This window comes from Plectropomus leopardus, chromosome 14 (genome assembly GCF_026936395.1).
Source record: "Plectropomus leopardus strain MGB_pleo_1.0 chromosome 14, ASM2693639v1, whole genome shotgun sequence".
Lineage (NCBI taxonomy): Eukaryota > Metazoa > Chordata > Actinopteri > Perciformes > Serranidae > Plectropomus > Plectropomus leopardus.
The window spans coordinates 13,446,098-13,467,892 of NC_142189.1; the positions used below are offsets into that span (position 1 = coordinate 13,446,098).

At 39.0% G+C, this 21,795-nt stretch overlaps 1 protein-coding gene across 1 annotated transcript in view; it reads left to right on the forward strand.

Annotated features, from left to right (window-relative positions):
- The first annotated feature begins 1,505 nt into the window (after window positions 1-1,505).
- The window catches only part of cdin1 (CDAN1 interacting nuclease 1), a 64,167-nt gene continuing 43,877 nt past the window's right edge, over window positions 1,506-21,795 (forward strand). Inside the window, exons 1-5 of the mRNA XM_042500943.2 lie at window positions 1,506-1,647; window positions 1,920-2,049; window positions 15,341-15,386; window positions 17,130-17,194; window positions 18,040-18,100. Coding sequence (XP_042356877.1) covers window positions 1,949-2,049; window positions 15,341-15,386; window positions 17,130-17,194; window positions 18,040-18,100 — 273 coding nt within the window. The 5' untranslated portion in view covers window positions 1,506-1,647; window positions 1,920-1,948. The remainder of the gene's footprint in view (window positions 1,648-1,919; window positions 2,050-15,340; window positions 15,387-17,129; window positions 17,195-18,039; window positions 18,101-21,795) is intronic.

A 21,795-nucleotide genomic window follows, 5' to 3' on the forward strand; every position in this document is an offset into this window, starting at 1 on the left:
ATATGATTTTATATGTGTTGCAACACGCTGAGTATGATGATATACTGCAATTTATTACCTTTTTTCAACTGCAAATTATGTTTCCAAAGGAAAACTTTAACATCTGTTTTATCTTATAAGGTAAAGTATTCAGTCCGTTAGTCTCACTTCAATCAGTTTATTGCAGCAAAATATGTCTTGTGGACTAAGGAAGCAATTGATTTTATTATTCTAGTGGGTTACTAAAAGGTTTATTTGTATTTGTAATATTAAGAAATTTACATAGTAAAAAAACAGTACTTGGCATCTGTGTGTCAAAACAATATAACCATGCAAAAATATTGCAATACTACGCTGTAAAAATTTTCCCTTACCTCTAAGTGTAAACTTTATGTCTCCTTCAAAGAGAACATAATCACTGCACTACCATGGAAGCCAATCATGTTTTTTCATCAGCAGTTCAATATGTTGCAATTTTGAGGTGTACACATTACATCACATCACACATCACAATATATTTGACCAAACACCTTAACATCATTATTGCGATGATATTGTAGGGTTGATTATTGGTGCTTTGACAAAATATTTACACAAGGAGATTTTTGGTTAATAATCATCAGCAATGTGGTTAAGTTGGAAAATAATAGAGCAGCTAGATTATTCTGGTAATGTCAGATAATGACATCACTTTTCTGTGATGGAGCCTTTAAAACCTGAAGAAGACAACACTTGCAGTATCTTAATCTAAGACGTTTCATATTATTACTATATCGATATACTATCAATATATTGCCCAGCCCTAGGTGTAATACAATAAATTATGATGAAAACACTTTGGTTCAACAAGGGCCTTTCTGTTTTGATTTGCAAATTTAATTCAAATTTTAAGAAAGAAGCGGGATTACCTAGAGCCTTTTCAACTTGTTTGAGCTTGATAAAAGCCAGGACAGCACATATCAGACTTCTCTAGATAATAATCAAGTGTAGTTTATTTAAATGGATGCCTAAACCCTATGTTTTAATTGCATTAGACTGCAGACTGCAGTACCAAGTGCACATACAAATGTGGCCATGATTAAAGTAAAAAGAGCTTGTCTTTTTGAGGGAGGCACCATCTTTCAAAGCAGGCAGTTATTTTGCCTTTTGTCATCACTCAGTGCAAATATATGCAAGCACACAAGTAATACTGTCGTTGAAACTGTGAAATTACTGACACAGAAATTGCAGGGTGTAGCTGTATTTATACTGTAGGCTACTTCACATACACATCCAGAGAGACGCTCCCTCTCCTCCTCCTCTGTGCCTCTATTTCTCCCTCCCTCTCTGAAGTACAACTTTCCCCTTTTTAATCATTTTCCACTCTGTTCTTTCAGACTTGAGGGAAGTCAAGGAGCTTTGCAAAGCCCCTGCCTTGTTATTTCAAGTACCTGCCTTTGCATATCGCTTGCATTTCACGAGACTCCATTGATGCTTCAGGGATGAGCGCTGCAGCATGTATTTTGCTGGAGACCGCCTTCGCGCTCCTTTTTAACCAATCACATGCTGGTATACTCAGCCTCGCGGATGCATCGACCAATCAGGGCGCTGCTCTGACAAAAGTCACCGCTTCAACTTCCTAGCGGGAAGCCGCTATCGGGAAGTGTTCACAGACAACAGGAATAAATGGTAAACAACAATTTTGCGTGTTATTTGTTGATTTTGAGTCATATTTGTCAATGCGTTGCATACTGAGTAATCTTTCGAAGGTGAGCCGACGTGTTTTATGTTGTCATTTGCCTTCGATGTGTCGCGTTAGCGGTAACGTGAAGCTATGTTTGGTTAGCAACGCAGGAGCAGCTGTTTTTGACAGCTGTCAGTCACCTGGCGTTGTTTATCTGTCGAAATCAGATCGCGACAAAAGCAAACGATAATCAAGCTCACTCTTTATGTTTGTACAGATAGATACAGTCACACTAATCACAGGAAGATGAGGCTATCGCGAGCTGAATATAAAGAGATTGTGAGATGGACTGAACAACTTAGACCTACTCGACAGTGTATGAAGATGCTGAAGGAAAGATTTCCAAAGTAAGTTACTATTAGATTTATTTTTGGAGCTTCCTTAAATGCGCAAATGTATTGTGTGCTGCTGGTATGTGTGTGTGTGAGTGTGAAAACGCCAAATTGCTGTGCATAAGCATGCGTGGTACATTGTGAATCAATGATTGATATAAATGCAGAAAATACAGTGTGCTTATAAATCATAACTTATGTAGATGAGAGCAAGTTAAGATAAATTCAGTTATGATTTTACCATCTGTCTATCGATTCAACTCAACTTTAGTCTACTGAAGCAAATTTGATGTACAGCAGGCATAAAGACACGAAGAATACATAAAAGATAAATACAAAAATTCAAGTGAAAACAAAGATACTGCTACCACACTGAACCAGAAACTGAAACAGTTAAAAAAAAAAACAGTACATGCATTGCCAAGTCAAGTAAAGTGCCCTGGCAATAGACAAAATACACAGTCATAAATAATCAAGGTAAGATAATAAATAAGTGGTAAATAATCAAGTTGTACAATCTAAAACGATCTAACCCAGAAACATATAAAAGACGGCAAGAAGCTTGTTTGAAAGCATCATGGATTAAACGAAAGCTCTGGCGCACCACATCTATCAACTCCACATAGCAATATCACTTACTCCTGTATCCCTTCTTAAAATTTCCTGTTATTAGATATATACTGTATATATAACCCCATTTAATTGATTATTTATGACTAATTAATTCCACACAGGTTTTCTGTATAGGCTCCCACCACAGCATTAGCCACTGTTTTGCCATGCAGCGCCTGCACATCCAGAAATCGAAGAGAGAGGTTAATGGTTGTGTTTGCCTTTCTCCTTGACACTGAGGGCCCTCACTTTATTGAACGTAACATGTGTAATCCCCCAAGGCCACCAGGACACCATGGCTGATCCCGCCGAGGTCACTTACAAAGTCGTATGTATTTGGAGCTTCCTACTTCCATTGTGCCCTAATCACCAATCTAGAAGAAGGTATCAGGTCCCCAAAGGGGACGCGGCGGAGCTTGAGCTTGCCTTTGTTCTCAACCGTCAGCATTTTACAGAATATGTCATGCGTATAAAGTTCATCCAATATCCTGTATGTTTAGGCACCGACACTAGGAGGTCCTTCTCATGTTTATTTTGAGTTTCCTTTCTCCTTTTGGCTTCCTAATCCAAAGTGTCTTTAACAAACAGTCGAAATGCCAGTTTTTCAAAAAGTGGCACTGGTGGGTGTAATAATTAAAGGAAAACATTGGAGCGTTTTCATTCCAATAATTCAGCACGATCTCTCTCTCCCGGAGGTGCTGGCTCTTTTGTTTAGTCTTGCTGGTTATTGTTATTATTTCGTTCACCATAACCAATCTTGGGGAGGCCCTTGCTCTTTAAAATCCCTGAGTCTCGTCACTGGGCCTGACAGACAGGCACGGCAGCAGTGTTTTCACAGCCTGCGAAATTATTCTGGTTGTCCAATCAGCTGAGCTGGGCTCTGGAGGGTTAGTGATTGGACTGGCAGGAAATCAGGCTCTTAAGACATAACATATCGACTAGGCCATCCATCATCTCTTAGCATGCGCTCAGGCACGGCAGTCAGCCACCCCCACCCCACACCCCTCCTGTCCCCTCGGACTGTGTGGGAGCCCTGCCACTGCGTAAATATTGGCCAGGCTGGAGCTGGCAGGAGGGGTGGGGGGGGGGTTGTAGGGGGGTTAGGGGTTTGTTGTGGACAAGCCTGCACTCTATCTCTCTGACTATAATACTCAGAGAGATAGAAAAGACAGGTATCTGGATATCAAATCATCTCACATCACACTGGGTCGATTTTTCCAAATGATGCAAGCAATGTTGAGTGAACTGCAGATTCATGTGTTGTCTACCAGTGTCACAGCGGAGGCTGTGGTAGTTTTTTTTAGGGCATGTACCACATTTCTGTTGCAGACAAGACACCTATTATTTTTAAGTGCTAATTTTATCCTAAAATATAATTTCTTATATTCTTTTTCTTTTTATTTCCAGCCAGTCAATATATTTGGGGTAGGAATAACCAAAAGACCCAAAGATACGATTTTATCACAATTCTTATATTATACAATATCATTGTTGGCCATGATAATTATTGCAACATATTGGAAATTATTACCAATTTTCTACTGTAAATCAGTCATCCTTACGCTGTCAAAATAATATCAAATTATAAATAATAACTACAAAATCAAATATGAAACAATTCAAAAACTAAATGTTGACAGCTTTTACAACATACGTTACGTTTCCTTACTTTTAAACTGACCATACGTGTTTTTTTGTCGAGACTCACCTGCTGTTGAGCTCTCCTCCTCCTCCTCCTCCTCCTCCTCACTTTGTCTTTCGTTTTAGATGCTGCATCATAACCGTCGTGCTCGCGTGCCATGCTGGGTCACTTTTGCATATTTTGCACCTAACACACTTCCTTATTTTGCATAACGTGAAGTGCTCCCAAACTTTTAAAGTTTTCGTACGAAACGTAATGTCTGCCTCCGCCATGCCTCTTCAAAACACCGGCCTCACCCGGCTGTATGTGACGTAAATAGTCACGCGACACAGCGACTGACGTAAAAATCGCGCAACACAACGAATCGATCATTTTATTTGTTGCCAACATATTTAATAATTTCACTATAATTCATCAATGGTAATCGATTTTTATCAAGTCCTTGTTGCAGCCCTAATTGTGATGATGTCACATTAGAGTATTATCTTTTTATTAAAATTTTCTGACTAAAATAATGGTTCTTTGATCACTGTAATTGAAACATATTACTGAAAGGTATGATGCTATTTTGTTGAACATCCTTTATGATTTTACTTTATGTATATTTATATTTTATTTTACCTTTTACTTTTATCATTTCCATGCTGTGATATGTATTGATATCATAGAAATGATTCATATTCCATATTTATTCATACTGACTTCCAGATTTTCAACTATATTGCAATCAAAACATTAGATCAGAGTCTGATTTACCTTAAATCTTTGAATGCTCTATTGAGTTCAAATCTATTTCATAGTCATTGCCTTTGATTTGGCATAAAACGGGAGGAAAATTTTAACTTTGAACACAAATAATTGTTAGTTTATTTTTATCATTTTCCATGCTGTGATATATATTGATATCAGAGAAAATATTCATATTGATTTTCTTATTTTCAACTACATTGCAATCAAAACATTAGATTAGAGTCCAATTTCCCTTAAATCTTTGAATGCTCTATTGAGTTCAAATATATTTTATAGTCATTGCCTTTGATTTGGCATCAAACGGGAGGAAAATTTAAACTTTGAACACAAATAATTGTTAGGCCATTTCAAGGTAATTTCCACGGAAGGTCTGCCAGCCTTTCTGTTGTACTATGAGTGTGGGTAGTGGGAGGAGAGAGGGAGTGTCCCATAGACAGACAGAATGAGAGAGATTGCGATGTGGAGTCCCTCATCTGTAACGGCTGCATAACACAGATGTTGGGAGTCATCTGTCAGCCTGGCCTCTCTTGCCGGGCCCGAGCTGCTCTGGGGGGAAAAGAATTGGACACGGTGCTGTCACTTTTTACCCCCACTCACAATGGAGGGACATGCAAATATCAACCCCCATTCTTGCCCTCTCTTCCTTGCCCTCCTCTTAGCCAGCCGTGGTGTCCTGCCTAGTATCTGGACCGCGGCTAGGCGGTGAGGGGGGTTGAGAGGGCTCATCGCAGGTCGGTGCTGGGGAAAAATGTGACATCAGTCCCATCAGGTCCATCTCTTGCCACGTATTAGAATTGGAAATGATGGGCTGCTCTCTGAGGCCTTGCCTGGCTTCCCTTGGGTCTTGAGGGGACCCCAGTCTTTCCACCCTTTGTCCCCAGAGAGAGTCTGTGTAAGAAGGGTGAGAAAAAGAGGGAGGGAATGTGAGTCCTCTGTGTCCTTCTGTGCTGTATTATGAATGAATTTGGATGTAATGATCACCCCCTCTTTAAAATGCCATTCAGCTCACTCCTCATATGGCTTTCACAGTCATGGAAGTAGGAGGGTGTGTGGAAAGGGGCAGATGCCTCTATTTTGAAAAAATGCTTAAAAAGTTAAAGTGTGAAGCATCCCTCCCCTCTAAACACAGCCCCTGCCTCTCTCTCTTTCACTCACACACACACATATACACACAGCTCCCTAGTGAGGAGTCCCTGAACGTTTTTCGAATCGGGCCCTAATGTGCCGTTTTCATCAGCACTGAGGCGGGCTGCAATATGGTGCTGGGGCTCGCTCTGGGAATATGAATGTTGATTAAGCATGCGTTCAGCCTTTTGAAATTCTGAAGAAGTGTCAGAATAATGGATGTTGAGCAAATGTCAAGCATTTGTTAATTTCTCTGTTATTTGGGGTTTATCTAGCATGATCTTTGCAGAGAAAGCGTGGGACAGGGTTGTTGTGGCATGTGCCATTGATATGGTGATTTCTTGGCTGCAGACACTTTGTTTTTGATGGTAATATCTCAGCTCAGGACGAAGCTTAGGGACTTGCTCATTGATTATTTATCGTGGCTGGAGTGTTTATCTCTTTTTTAACATGCCGGGTAAAGCTAAGGATTTGGTAACAGGCGTGATGCATTAAACTGGCAAGCACATTATACATCAGTTTAACTTTAGAGCTCAAGAACTCAACAAAAGAGTTGACAGATTCTGATTGTTCTTTTGTTGACTCTCGAGCAAAAAATCTCTTTTTTTTATTCCTTTATACCAGCCATTATTTTACAGTGTAGGCCAGAGTTCTCGGAATACACTCACAGCTAACAAAAATGTTTTCCTTGTGGGATCAAGATGTCCCCAAAAATAATTAACTGTAATAATTCATATAAATTTTTTGCAAATCATTCTAATAAATTTGCCCTCACTGAAGTGCTTCATTATCTACAGTAGCTTAAGGCTGGGCGACATTGATATTATATCAATACCATTAAATATTGTCTTAGATTTTAAAATAATGTTAGTTGTCTTTTTCTGGATTTAAGGCTGCATTACATTGCATTGCTCCATAAGTGATGTAATTTTCTGAACTTTCCAGACTCTTCTAGCAGTTCTCTTATTTGCTTTTAGCCACTTTATCTTACTGATGATTATTTGTCAAAAATGTGACATATTTTTAAACTTTAAAGAAGTTTCACATTCAGGATAAAACGTCAGTTTTCCCGGAAATCAATTCTTAGCTGCTCTAAAACAGTAGCCTACACAGCCAGTTGCACCATGCAGCTACCAGCAGCTATTGCTTAAGAGCTTTAAAGAAGAATTGATTTCTGGTACAAAGTGTGACGTTAGTAAAATGTCAAACTAAATTAAACAAAAATCTTTAGCATTCACTCCCTGTATGTATTTATTCATGTTATCACATAGCTTTTATAATCATAGCAATCATTTTACATTTACACATTTAAAAAAACAACAAAAAAAACACACACACATAAAAATGGTATTGGAACAACTCACTTTTAAAGATATAAAACTTGTAAAAGGTGTTGGTGCTAAATGTCTCTGTTGCAATGTTTCTGCATTTAGCTGTGATCTCCACTATTGTCTCTCTGGAATCAGCTGAGTTGCTCTGTTATAGCTCTTGTGAAGGCAGAATGCAAGTTGGTTTTTTTTTGTAGCCTGGAAGAGGCAATGACATTACCCAGAGACTGATGTAGTGCAGAGCCCGTGGGGTGCTGCCCCAGCAGCCTCCGGTGCACGGCCTCACACTTCTGGTTGCCCATATTGAACAAAACACAAAGTGGCAGTTGGGGCTTAGGGGTACCACGCTTGAAGGCTGAGAGGCTGGCAAACTAATTCCACAGCTTTATGTGGTTAGATGAGCATTGGAAGAGTGAAGGGATGAATGAAGTGTGAGCAGAGAGGGGAGATGTAGGAAGAAGAGAAGCTGTGCTGAGTTTACAACTTCATGTCAGGCTAAGGAGTTCATGAATAATAGATGCAATCAATTACTTGATTAGGAAGCACAGGAATGACTACTTCCTCTTCATATCTTAGGGACGTTGTCAAAGCAAACTCTATAGATTGTAAAGCCTTTTCGGCTCACTGGGCTAAAAACACTGAGGTAAGCAGCCTGTTGTTTAAGTAGGCGATTATAAGGGACACTAGCTGGAAGGATAAAAACTGTTGTTAGTGGATTGGTGGACAGAATGTGTTGTCAGTATAAGTGGAGGCAAATTATTGACAGAAATATAAGCTATTGTGAGTAAGACACAACTTTTTTCTGTGCTGTACTTGGTGGTAGCATTAAATCCGTCCCTCAACCACCAAAGCCAAACACGCACAGAGGGAAACCTTACAGCACCACAGTTCAGCCGGACAGCTATGGTGGTCTCTTGCCCTGCAGCTTCTCTTTGCATACTGGGATCAATTGCAAAAGAAGAATGAAACAAATTGCCCAGAATGGTACAAGTTCCCCAGCCACGCTTGGGGGAGTAGGCAATTGGTCAGCGTAATGTGTTTCTTTGCCAGACCAGTGGACGCTCGCCACTTGACAGATAACACGGACCTCATTTTCAGTTTCTACAAGAATTTACAGAAGCAGCGATAACAATAGCTACACCATAACAATGCCAACGCACCATAATAGTTCTAACATGTTTTGTCACACACAGAGTCATGAAGATCCCTAGCTTTCAGGAGGAATCACAATTAGGGCCGTGATTGCGGGGATCTTTCTCGCTTTTTCTTGCCACCATTATATAACGGTGCTGACATCTCAGGGCACCTCAGCAGACAGAGATTTTAAAGATTGTAATAAAGTGAAGGGGGCTGCATAGGGGTCATATTTTTCGTCTATTAGGACAATTGTAGGCGGTGAGATGCCCTGTTGTGCTTCTGCTAAAGCCATTTCTGTCCACAGTCCCCCACAGGCTTGTGGGTTTGCATGGCCTTCCATAGAGAGGCGGTGGGGGGAGGTCACTATCAGTAAATGTAGTGGAATGTACTCAGAGTCAGGCTTTTTGGTAAGCTTTCTTCAGTTATGGAAAATAAAGCTTAAAAATATAGTTAAACTGTTGATTTTTTGGATTCTTTACATGCTGACTAATGAAAAATAATCAAATTATAGGGTGGAAACTGCCAGGAACCCCACAATACAATATTATCACAATACTTAAGCACATCATTACAAATTATGCGATATACGCTGAGTATTGTGATAACATATATTGCTATATATCGTGATTTATTGCCTTTTTTTTCCAACCGTAAATTATGTCCACATAGGAAAACTTTGTAAACATCAAATCATTATTATTAATAAAATTACGTTTTCTGTCAGTTCATCTCACTCCAGTCATTTTCATTACAGCAAAATGTACCTAGTGGATTGTAAAAACAATTTATGTTATTTTTTGGTAAGCTCCAGACGTGTTTTTTGTATTTGCAGCATTAATAATTTATGTGATCAAAACAAATCAATACTTGGCGTTCATGTACACTGTAAAAAAAAATTGTTTGTTATAAGAATTTGAGGCAGCCTGACATCTTAACAAAATTACCTCAACTTGTCTTCTCGGATTCAGACAACTTAAAATTTGAAGGCCACCCAGACACAGTCCTTTTTTTTAAATATAATTTTTGGGCTTTTGTTGCCTTTATTGGATAGGACAGATGTCATGTGAAAGGGGGAGAGAGAGTGAATGTAATGCAGCAAAGGGCCAAAACCAGACTTGAACCCGCAACTGCTGCTGCGAGGACACAGCCTTTGTACATGAGGCGCCTGCTCTACCAACTGAGCCACTGAGCACCCAAGACACAGATCTTTTTAAATCAAAACTGCTTCTTTCTTCTCCTTTTTTTATTTTATTTTTTTGATAGTGAATCAATATAATATTGCCATGCAAAGTGTCTTAATACTATGCTATATTGATTTTTCCCCCACCCTTACTAAATAATAACAGTAAAAAAAAAAATACATGTCTGTTGCAAACACTGTAATAGGAATATGGCTTTACAGTTGTTTTACAGGGGGAAAAAGTGAAACTAATTGAACTGTAAACATGTGTGCTCATTGTGCAAGTATTTGTTTGAAGCTGCATGACACACTGAGATTTGTGTTTGTTTCCATCTCTTGTCAAAATATATCACATTTATACATTAACGCGTAAAGATTTTTTTCCCTTTTTTTAGTGGTACACATTTGTTTTGCTGCTGATGACGGTGGGCTTAGCTGAGAAACAGATGTTAGCATTTTGCCTATCAGCATGTGTAATTAACAGCATTTGCATATCCAGAGTCTTTAACCCACATTCAGCTGTTTTTCACTCTATAAAATATTGATCTGTAAGAAACTAAATGCTTAATATGTAATTGTCAGCACTCTTGCTTGCATTAAATGAGATATAAATCCTAACTATGCCAGGGCGAGCTTATAATAATAGTGATAAAGGTGTGAATAATAGTAGAAAAAGGTATTGAAACTAAGCAATATTGAATCATTTCATCCATGTCAGTCTCTTTTCAGAATAGCTTCATCGACATCACTAAAAATATGTGCTATGCCTTAATTAGCCAGCTCCATGCCCTGAAGAGTCGCACCATGCAACACTCTCTGCATGCAGATCCACCAAATGCTAAGTACTGTCGCAGCATATGATACCAATGCCATTAGCCAGGTGGCTTTCATTACCTAAATTACAGCTATTGTTTATAATTAATTATTTGTAAATAGGAAGATTCTGAATATAATTGATAGCTTGAATTTCCCTCATCTCCTATTAATTAGGTTGATGGGAAGTTTGAGGCTTTTTCGCTGCTGTTTTTCCCCCTGTATGCTTAAGACACTGATACACTCTGAATGCACAAGGAAGGCAATTCAACACTCAAACATGGATTTGTCAGATTCATAACCAGCAGATAGCCTAACTTAATAGAGCCTAAAGCACTGACCAGACAGGCATACCAGCTCAGTGACAAAGTGAAAGTCCCTAATTGTTTTTAATTTAATCTGCTGCTTTACTATTTTGGGTGCCAGTGCATATTAATGCTCTGTCTTATGTTGTAAGGAAGGGTAATTAGGTTGAGAGTGAATGATTCCCTAACCACTCTTCTGTCTCCCAACCTTCTGTTTCTCCATGTTCTAAATTACATCCAAGAGGGAGGGATTTTTAGGTTGTTTTTTTTCTTCTCACACAAAGGTCAATGTGAAGACATGCTGCAGTGTCACAGACTCATTTTGAAATGTAGTGTTCATTGTTTGCTGTTTTCCTTAAAAACAATGTATAGACAGAAGTTATCACTCTCATTTGTCACTTATAACCCAAGTGTGGTGTGGTGTATTTTTCTGCAAAAACTCTGCCCTCTGCCTTTATTTTCTCATTTTCTTCTTATTCTCCATGTTCGGGACGTTTATGTAACCCCACAGTGTTCAGATAAGTTTGGGGCTTTCTTAAAAGGTAGTGACCAGGCACAAGACAGTAGCATTAGGCATCCAAAAGACACAGCACCAAAAAGAGCGCAAATATAGAGAAGTGAAGCACCAAACAAGAGTAAATCTGGGATTGGCTTTTACTTTCACCTTCACTGATGAGCATGTTGACACACAGAAAATAATAATCCTACATAGTATACCTTTCATAAATTTCAATAATTTAAGACTGGTTTAAAACAAAATACCAAACACCTCTATCAGGCCTAAACAAATGAAGGACTCACAAAGCTGGCATAGGGAGAGCAGCAGATCAGGATCTTTACTACAGGCAAGGTCGGTACACGGTAAATCAGTCCACAGGCAAAGGTATTCAAAACAGCAGGCAAAAGGATGGTCAAAAACAAGCTAGGATCAATATCAATACACAAGAAACACTGGGAAGAATGCTAGAAAGCTCACGTTGGTAAAGACGATCAGGCACAGAGGAGTGGGAAAACAGAGGCTAAATACACTGGGGCAGGTGAGACAATGACACACAGGTGAAACACATTAGGGCAAGGCAGACAATCACACAAGAGGGAAACTCGACAGGATGTAGGATCCGAAACAAGAGGAGATTTGAGACACTAAAATAAAACAGGAAGTGCAAGAATTGTCAAAAATGGCATTTAGCAGGAACTTAACTGAGAGACATGACAATCTCTCTTATTGATAAGATACAATCAAGTTGACAAAGTAAGTAGGACAGAGACTGATGAACTTGATTGTCATAGACATCTCATAGTTGCATTGAAAAAGTTTAGATTTGTCTGTATTTGCACATTTGTTAAAGTTCAGGTTCCCCCAAACCCTGTCATAGTCAGGGGTTTGTTTTAGGATTAACACTGAGGAAAAAACGTGTATAATCCATAGGTGTAGATTTCAGGGAATGTCCCCTCTATATTTAGAACATGTTCATTTGTCCCCACCAATAAAAACATACGTAGCAGAGGCAAAATTAAATACATTTACACCATACAATAATGCAGAAAAGTCACAAATTGATGCAAAAAAATCACAAGGATACAACAAGTAAGTGTTTTAGGCTCATCATTTCTGAGTGGAACCCCCCCATTTCATATGTATCGAACAATTATTTTAAATAAATGACATTAACATAAAAATCATGTTACCTTGTTTCTCTTTTTCTACTTTTTTATGTCATCATAGCAAAATGAAGTGTTCTGTACCAGAAATTCTTCTGCTGTGCTCATCATAATAAATAATAATATTTCCATTTATATAGCCCTTCATAAAACAGATGTTACAAAGTGTTACAAGAGTTAAAGCAGAGTTAAAACAATGAGGTAACAGTAAAATAATGAAGGTAAAACAAAGTTACAAAAACAAACATATATACATAAGTGTGTATAAATATACACAAAGGGGTGCATACATAAATATATACCATACACACATGCTTCGTACACATGCTTCAGCAAACATATGCACATAAACACATGTACATCATGTGTCGCACTAGCCAAAAAGGTGGCATAAGGATTCATTATCTGGTTTTGGAATAGTTATGGAATAGTTTGTTGTTGCTGTTATATCAGTTAATTTATATTTATAACTACTGAGACAACCACACAAATGCTGGTATTAGAAGCAAGGTGGTGGATGTATTACAGCTACTGTGCAGGAGGCACATCAGATCCCCCTTGTAAGACTGTATTTAGCTCCATATTTTAGCATGAAGTGAGCATACTGTACCCAGGAGAGCACAGATTGGATATACATTAATGTAAAGTCCGCAATAACTTACTATTAATGTCTGTTAAATGGGGGAAAAAAAGGCATTATACAATATGAGTGCAGTGTAAAACTTGACAGACTATAAAATGTAGAGAACTCTTGGTGTGGATCCAGGTATCTGCCCTCGACTCTTAATATTGCTCTCATTATTTTTTTAATCTTTTTCAAATCTTACAATATTTGTTTTGCTACTTACGTTACTTTTTTAGCATTTGTGATGCTTTTGTTCAGTTTTGATGGCATCAAAAACTGACTTAGGTAAAGAAAAAATTAAAAGTCCCCAACATCTTAGTGTTTTTGAAACAGATATGTTTTCCCAGATATTTAGAGCTGTTTATGTCCCTTTAAAGTTAACAGGGTATAGATTTAGCAATTAGGCAGTAATCATGCTCATTATAGAGAGTAATCCATTTAAAACCTAACAGATGTCTGTTCCAACAGGGGGATCGCGATGGTCCCATGCCAACAATAAGGCTGTAATGTTGCTGAAATGCTCAGGTGCAAGGTTGAAGTGTGGAAGAAATTTTTTTTCCCTCCCTTAAGTGTCCACATGTTGACAGTTGACCATTTAATGGCCCACTTAATTGCAGTGGCCCCTTCGTCCCCACGCATCATTGTAAATTAATGCTGAGGTGGCATCGTTTTCTGAGAGTTTCCCCCCTCTTCTGCTCCACTTCAAACATTTCTTCACTCACTTTTGGAACTATAACTGTGACGAGAATCATCTGTGTGATAGGTCGAGCCCCAGAGAGTTTGAAGACTTGAGAATTAGCTGTTCTCCAGCTAGAGCAGTAAAACTCTTTAGAACTGGCATCTGGAGAATCCAATATGACGTCTTTGGTGAGGTAAGTCATTACAAACTGCCAAACCATTCCAGTGGTTGAAATGCTTTTCTGAAGATATGGCCACAGACTGAGACACTAGACAGAAATCAATGTTTGAGTTTCCTTTGGCTTTGTTTACATGTCACATGGTTATTTCATGGTTTATAGTGATTGATGTTTAAGGACTGTGTGGACTCAATATTTCAATGCAGATTGGAGGCTTCTCGTCAGTATTTACATACCATTCTCAGGTGACTTGTAAAGAAAAGTCCATTAAATTTAACAATCAAGTGTGCTGAAAGCAGTATACAGAGAAATGGAACCACTGGAGACCATCACGGAGCAGTTTGCATGCGCATGTCCCCATGTGCATGCATTTTTTTCATTAATATGCAGGGTGGAGGTATGTATCATCCAATTAGAATAATATCTGTCACCGCTTTAAATATCTTCAACCCAGAGGATGCTGTGGGGGTTGGGGAGGAGGAGTATCAAGTCCCTGTTGGAGCTGCCTGTTTTCCAGGTTCGTCTCGCTGCCAGGTGTTTGACATTGACTAGAGCTGGAGATGAATGTAACTTATGGCAACCCATGGAATTGACCGACTCCTGGGAGTCCGAGCTTCCTGCAGTGAAAGTTTCCATTTTCAAAGCCCATCAGTTGCACTGGGAGGGCTCCAGAGCGGCCCGTATGCCAGCTCTGACAGTGAAGCTGGAAAACTTTCTCCTATCTGTGTATTCCTACACCACTCACACAAACAAATATACACACACACACACACACACACAGCGGTCAGCCCCACACCTACCAAACCAGGGAATTGTCAATGAATGCTGCATTTCTCTCAGCCATTGGGCTTGAATCTTACCAATTACATGCATGAATGTCATACATTTCTAATTTTGTCTGTGTGGTTATAAACTTCACAACAGCAGAAACTGCACTTCAATTAAGAACAAATTCAGCACTCTCACTGGAGAGAAAGGGGATGGAGATGGAGGAAGATGCTATGTATGAATATGTGAAAGGGAGAAAAAAACAGGGTATATTTTTCTCATCTCTCATACCACACACAACCTCCCTCTTTCTCCCACCCCCACGCCATCATGGCAGGAATCCTTTGTCAGAGGTGTTCATCTGGAACAACTTTGCCACACTTGTTTTCATGTTCTTTTAGATTACAGGGCAGCTGGCCCCAGCTTTGAAGCTCCCCCTCTCCCTTTGTCTCTGTGCAATGCACTCTGGTAATTAACTTTGTCCTTCTTTTATTTGTTCCAGTCACTCGCAGTCCACTCTTCTGAGCATCTTCTCCCTGGAGTACCAGGTTAGAAGTTTTCTTCCTTTGTGAGCCCTGACAGGTGCCTAATTGAATGATGAATGTCCCTTTATTTCTTTGTAATTGAACTGCCAGCTCTCTGATTGGTTTGGAGGATGCCCCCACCCTCCCACCCACCACCATACCCCCGGTTTTTTCACCCACCCACCCCCCTCCTCCCCCTCACGTTCACGTTGAGGGCCCTTGCCTGCCTGAGCCTCAGTGGATGTCTGCCAAGCCTTCCCATCCATCTGTCTAATAACATCTAGCCCCTGCTTATTTGGTGGACCTGTAATAAATTATGCTAAACCATTATTATTCTGACAATAATAATTTCCCCGTGTAGTGCGGCTGCGTGTGCTAAATGTTTGCTGACTCGCACTGTCACTGCTGCTTTCCACGGCTGACAGCGGATGATGATAAATGGCTGCTGCCGCCAGTGGCAGAAGGCAGCACAGGCAGAAAATGGAGTCATTTATCATCCCCCTGACAGGTGTCAGTCACACTGCCTGTCTCTGCGGAATTACATTTTTTGTGTGTAGTAGTTTTTAAATAAGTTGTTTTTTAACCAATGCTCTTCCTCTTTTATCCTGTGTCCTCCTCCTTCTCGGCGAAGATGGCAATTGAATTGCATGGAAATGTCAGGGTGTGGGATGTGGGATAGGGTCATTGTTTGATCGAAAAAGGGGAAATGAATACAAGGTTTGAGTGAAGGGGGGTAGATGGAGATGGGGGTTTGAACAAGGTTGCCTTGGCACACTTTGACCCCCAGCAAAGTTATTGAAATTAAATTACTGTGACCCAGGATCTCTTGCGCTTGTTCATATACAATAGAGCATGAAAGAGCAGCCAAGGCTGAACAAGTCTGCATTTATTCAGGTCGACTGGAAAAAATGTAGCTTTTCCCTCCTAACAATAGAAATAATGAAAATGTATGGAAATATGATACCTTTATTGTTATCATTATTATTTCTATTAGGTATGTCCCGATTGGATTGAAAACATCGGTATTGGGCCTGAACAATGCATTTTTTATTTAAACAGGATCGGCACACTGCCCGATCCTTTGTTTACATCCACCGTCACACAGGTGTCGTAAATGGAGAGCATGATTTGCAGTAGATATTCAGGATTTAGTGTTGTGCTGCTAATCCAATAAGTAGAAACAGTTTTTTTCATGTTCCATTTAAGCTGCCACCTCCACAGTGGAACTGAAATTTTTGTTGTTCATTTTTTTTAACTAGTGACCGATTTTTTTTTTTTGTTGTGACTACAAATGTCAAAAGTTGACATATAAAACTACTTTGAATTGGCACTGGCATTATATTACTCATTTATAGTGGTTTGTGCTTTTTTTTATAATGCTACACTAAGTGGATTTGAAAGCAATTTCTAAAGACATTTCAGATTGTTTACTTGGTTATTTTGTAAAAAAATAAATAAATGCTGCACTAAGTGGAATTGTGGTAAGAGCCTCATAAAGATATCGTTAGTTTGTATACTTTATTATTTTTTAAAAAAATAAAATAAAAACCCTTTAGAAACTGTTGGACGCATTGATTTTTTTTGTATTGCATTGCAGAGCTATTAAAATGTCGAGGATATACACTAGATTGATCAGATGGAACTCGGTATCAGTAGATACTCAATTTCAAATGACTCAAATTGGGATCAGGGGCAAAAAAACTTGATAGGGACATCCCTGATTACTATTATTACATTATTGTTGAAACAGTTTTCTCTTTGTGACAGAAAAGAACCAAAAGAACAATCTCAAGACACCATGCACCAGATGTTATTGAAAGCCACTACCAAAGGTACTGTATTAATTTGTATTGTATTACTTTACTGCTCTTCTTTCTTCTGTCCAGCACTCTCTCTTTATCTTCCTCTCTATCACATCTTTTTTTATCTGTCTCCTACTCTTGTGTGCTCCCTTTGTCTTCCCCGTTGTGTGACTTGCCAAACTCCCTTCCTCAGTCAGAGAGTAGGTGGGCCACCATGACAGATATAATCTCCCCCAAACAAATCACCACCCTCAGGATTCATTCCAGACCTCCACTTGCACCTGCTAAGCTAAAGCTCTCCGCTTCATGTCAAACGGAAAGCAGAAAAAATAAATAAATAAGCAGCCATTGGACATTTGCCTTACACAGGCTTATGATGGGATGATTATCTGTAATTCAATGAAAACGGATAAATTAAAAGAAGAAAAAAAAAAGAAAAACAGGCTGTAGGGGGAGAAAGCCTCTTTGCATATTGCAATTAGCCTTTATCTTGCATATTAGGGCCATTGTTCTGGGGAAAACAAGGCCGGATAATGTACTTCTAATCCACTTACAACAACAAACCTCCGAGATGATCTGGGTAAGATCTTAGGGGAGCTGCAGTTTTAGCTGGCGAGGGAAAAAAGGCTTTTTGGGCAGCAGGGGTTAACTAACTATCATATGCTTGTCTGGCTTCAAGGAAATTTGAAGCCCTTCAAGCAGTGCTGTTTTAACCGCACCGAGCCTGCCATATGCCACCTAGGGCAAAGTCATCAGGGACATTAGCATGTCTTGGCTAGCCTGGTCTAGTCCCCTCTACCCTTCTGTCTGCCTTTGTGGGCCATGTTTTTTTTTTGTTTTTTTTACTGCTGTTGTTGTTCTTTGTTATAATGAAGGTATCTGAGCGAGGCCAAGGCACATCCGACTGCTCCCGTCCTGCTGGAGTTGGCCAATGAGGTAATGGCATAACCTTTAGTTTGTTTTTTTTTTTGTTTTTTTTTCCGTCTTTGAAAAAAAATCCTCAGTTGATGCCTTCTTTCTTCTATAAATGGATAGATAGAAATTGGCTGCAGTTTTTGATTTTCTCCCTTGTCTGTTAGTCATTATCAAAATTGGTAAATTGGTCCGCTCCATTATCAATTATTTAATGTAATTAGCTCTCACCCCCATTAAGCAGATGTGAAAATACTTTTTGTGTTTTATTATGTAATTTTCCAAATTGCACTTCAGGCAGAGTTGTCGCAAACTGCGGACAGGTGAGGGCTGGGTCACTGGTTAATTCTTCTCTTCATCTCTTCATCACTTGTTTACTTTAGGAGATCAGTGAAGGATTTGTACTCAGCAAATGGTATTCATACATATAATTATATGTGCACTTGGTACAAATAGAGTGTTGTGGGTTTTTGTGTGCTTATAAAATAGCATCAGGCTTTAAGCACTTAAATTATTCACATGGCTAAGTTTCTGCATTTCACATTAGTGAAAATGTATCTACTCAGTGGCCACAAGTGTTTCATAGATTCTGTGGCTGCTTGGTAAAATATTATTTCCATTAGGGTCGTGGCAACAGTTCCTACTCTGTGAATAAAATGCAGCCAGAATAGTTGAATTGCTATAGAGTTGATAAAATTATGTTTTTGATTATAAGGCTATTTTTTAAGACATATACTGAATTTTTTTCACCTATTTTTTGTCATTACATCGAATTGCAAGTCTTGCAATTTCCTCCTATTTTGCTCGTTAGAATAGACTATGTAACCTTTTTAAAACATTTAAATGCACATTTAAATTTTTATTGGTTCTTACACCGGGCAACAGGATTTGAGGGTTTCTTAATCTAAAATCAGAGCAGTTCACATGCATCAGTGGCACCTCAAAGCTAACTGCCATTATTCATTCTCCACTTAATTGACACATGTGGTTTTTTTTTTCCTCCAAAGGATTAAATTCAGCTCAGAGATAACTGTCTATGAACCATTTAACTGTCATTTTAATATGCTACTTAACATTTAAACCAAGCACTCATGGTCTCCCAGACCGCTAATTGATGTAGTTTCATCCCTTTATGAGACAATATATCTCCAACAGAGGGAAATGATTAACAATGATGAAAACTATTCATGGATTTCTTTTTGTGCCCCCAGAAGTCTCCCATGAATGAGGGTTCTCAACTCGACATTTGCTGTTTTTTTTTTTTTTTACATGCTTTATATGGAGCTTTATGTAAAGGTTACTTAAACATACAGGGTTTAGAACAGGTGCAGTTGTGCTGTATTGTATGGTGACACCCATTAGCTGTGAGAGCTAATAAAACCAGAGTTTGTCTGAACAATAATTGTTTTCTACGGGAATTCAGGGTTATGTGAATCTTAGTCACATGTTCAGCTCATGAAGTGCGGTGCTCTGACTTGAGAATGGAGATGGACTCATGATTAATATGAAAATTAGGGAGATGCAAGTACCTGAACTAATCAGGTGGTCCTTATTCAGGCTGGGCCAGTGTCGGTAATGTCGCCATTTTTCATGTGTCAGCCCTGATGCAGGTTACCAGGAATCTGACGCTCTCTCGTTATCCAAAGGTGTGAATAGAGAGCAGCCCAATAAGCACAAAGAGGAAAAGGATTGAGAGAAGAAAGGGGGAGAAGATGAGACGGGTTAGGGAGAGGAAAGAGAGCTACAGTATAGCTGTAAGCTACAAATGCAAAGTTTAAAACGCTATCAGGGGTCTTAATGAAGATACAAACTCTGTGCTCACCCCTTAATTATTATAGACATGTTTGGCCTTTTTACAAGCTGCCTTCTTAGTGCAATATTATGGAGATGTTAACAAATACTACTGCGGGTAAAAAGACATTGTTTAGACAGAAGCCTCTCTGCTCCCAGCGTTACCAGGAAGCATCAGAAGAAAGATGAAACACACCATTCTCACTACAGGCTGAGGGCAAATTCACTTTTGGTCCCCCAATTATGCTAACAAGAGAAAAAAAATTATCTTTAGCTGCAAGAACGTTGTGTTTCATAATGAGCCGGCTAGGAATGGCTTGTCTTCAAGCAACGTTTTAATTCCCTCCATACTGAAAAGGCTGTGAAATTTAGAAGTGAATGACTTTATGTGTCTTATTATTTGGGGTGAAAATGCAATGTTTTTGAGAATGGATTTCCTTTGTACGCATTTAAAGCTTTTACATGCTTTTGAACATTTAGGAACTTTTATGGATGACGCCTGTTAATTGAATTGTATGATTTTAACAATTTCATTGTAATAATGTTTATTATCAAGCTTCCCATGGTCATACAAAACCTGTAAAAGTCATGAAATTTCACAATCACATTTTTCAGGCTTGGAAAAGTCATGGGATTATTAACATTCATTTAAAAAGTCATGGATGTTTCTATTGAAATTGTTAAAGTAATCCTCTGTGGATAACTTTCCATGTAATGTAACATAATGGCAATTTCATTTTCTGTAGCTGTTGATGTAACATACCCAAAAATGCTTTGATATATTTTGAATACCTTGACATCCATTACTCTTTTCTCCCCATGTTCCATCTATCTGTTTATGTATGCCCGCTAGCTGAAATTATTTTTGATTAGAGTTTGTATCTGATATGTCTAAAAAATGTGGAGCAAAGAAAACATATATATATTATGGGTCCTTGTAAAGTCATGGCATAGTTTTTGAATTTGTTCCACAAAATTGCCTGGTAGCCCTGTATAATGTGTGGGAAGTGGGATGCCAACAGTTAACTGTTAATTTGTTAAACCCCCCTTTAGCATTGTTAGCTATGTTATAACTGTTAGCACCATTAGCAGTGTTAGCATGGCTAGTGGTGCTAACAAGTTAACAATGCAAAATGGGTTTTGCAACACAAAATGACGCTGCTTTTTCACCTGGACTGCTTGGGTGGAGACTAGAGGGTTGCTGTCTCAAACCCTGAGGCTGTATATACAGTCTATGGTTGGTCCGCAGTGCAGAGCAGCCATGGCTAAAATGAGCTAACCAGTGGAGACTGGAGGAGTAGTTCTTACTGAGGAGGCAGTAATAACTACGTGTCCATGTTGATGCGGCTAATAGAACTGTCTGTCAATAAAGCCAACAGAAAATAAAATAAATGTCAAGATATTTAAATCAGAAAACATCAAAATTTCACCACCTTTCAATGAATAGCGCTTTGAAATGTCGTGTTAATGCTCACTCAGTCAATGGAGCCCTACACTGAAAGGATTTGAGCTTCACGTAATTTGCTCCTTTTCTTCTAAAAAAAAAAGTTTAACATTTAAGTCACTGGTTAATGGGTGTCAGGCTTTCTATAGCTAAATAAACCGAATCTGACATCCCTAGTGGTAAGAATGCGGTCGGACATACACCTTCAGTATCAGTCATTAGTGCTCCTTTACCTGTCAGGGCATCTCGTTGCACTCAAACCAAAAACACTGCACACCTCTCAAGGTGTCTCTGTGTTCAAAGGGTGCCGCAGCCATAGGTTCTATCCTTCCTATTAAGGACTGCATTCCCACAGTCCCTGCGGTGTGTCCTGTTGATCCTGAAGTTTTGCCTTGGTGATCATCCTATGATTAAAGCTCTCCATTGTCTCTTGCTCGGGCATTGTGTGTGCTGCTTTTTCATACGAGATGAGAGACAGCGCTTG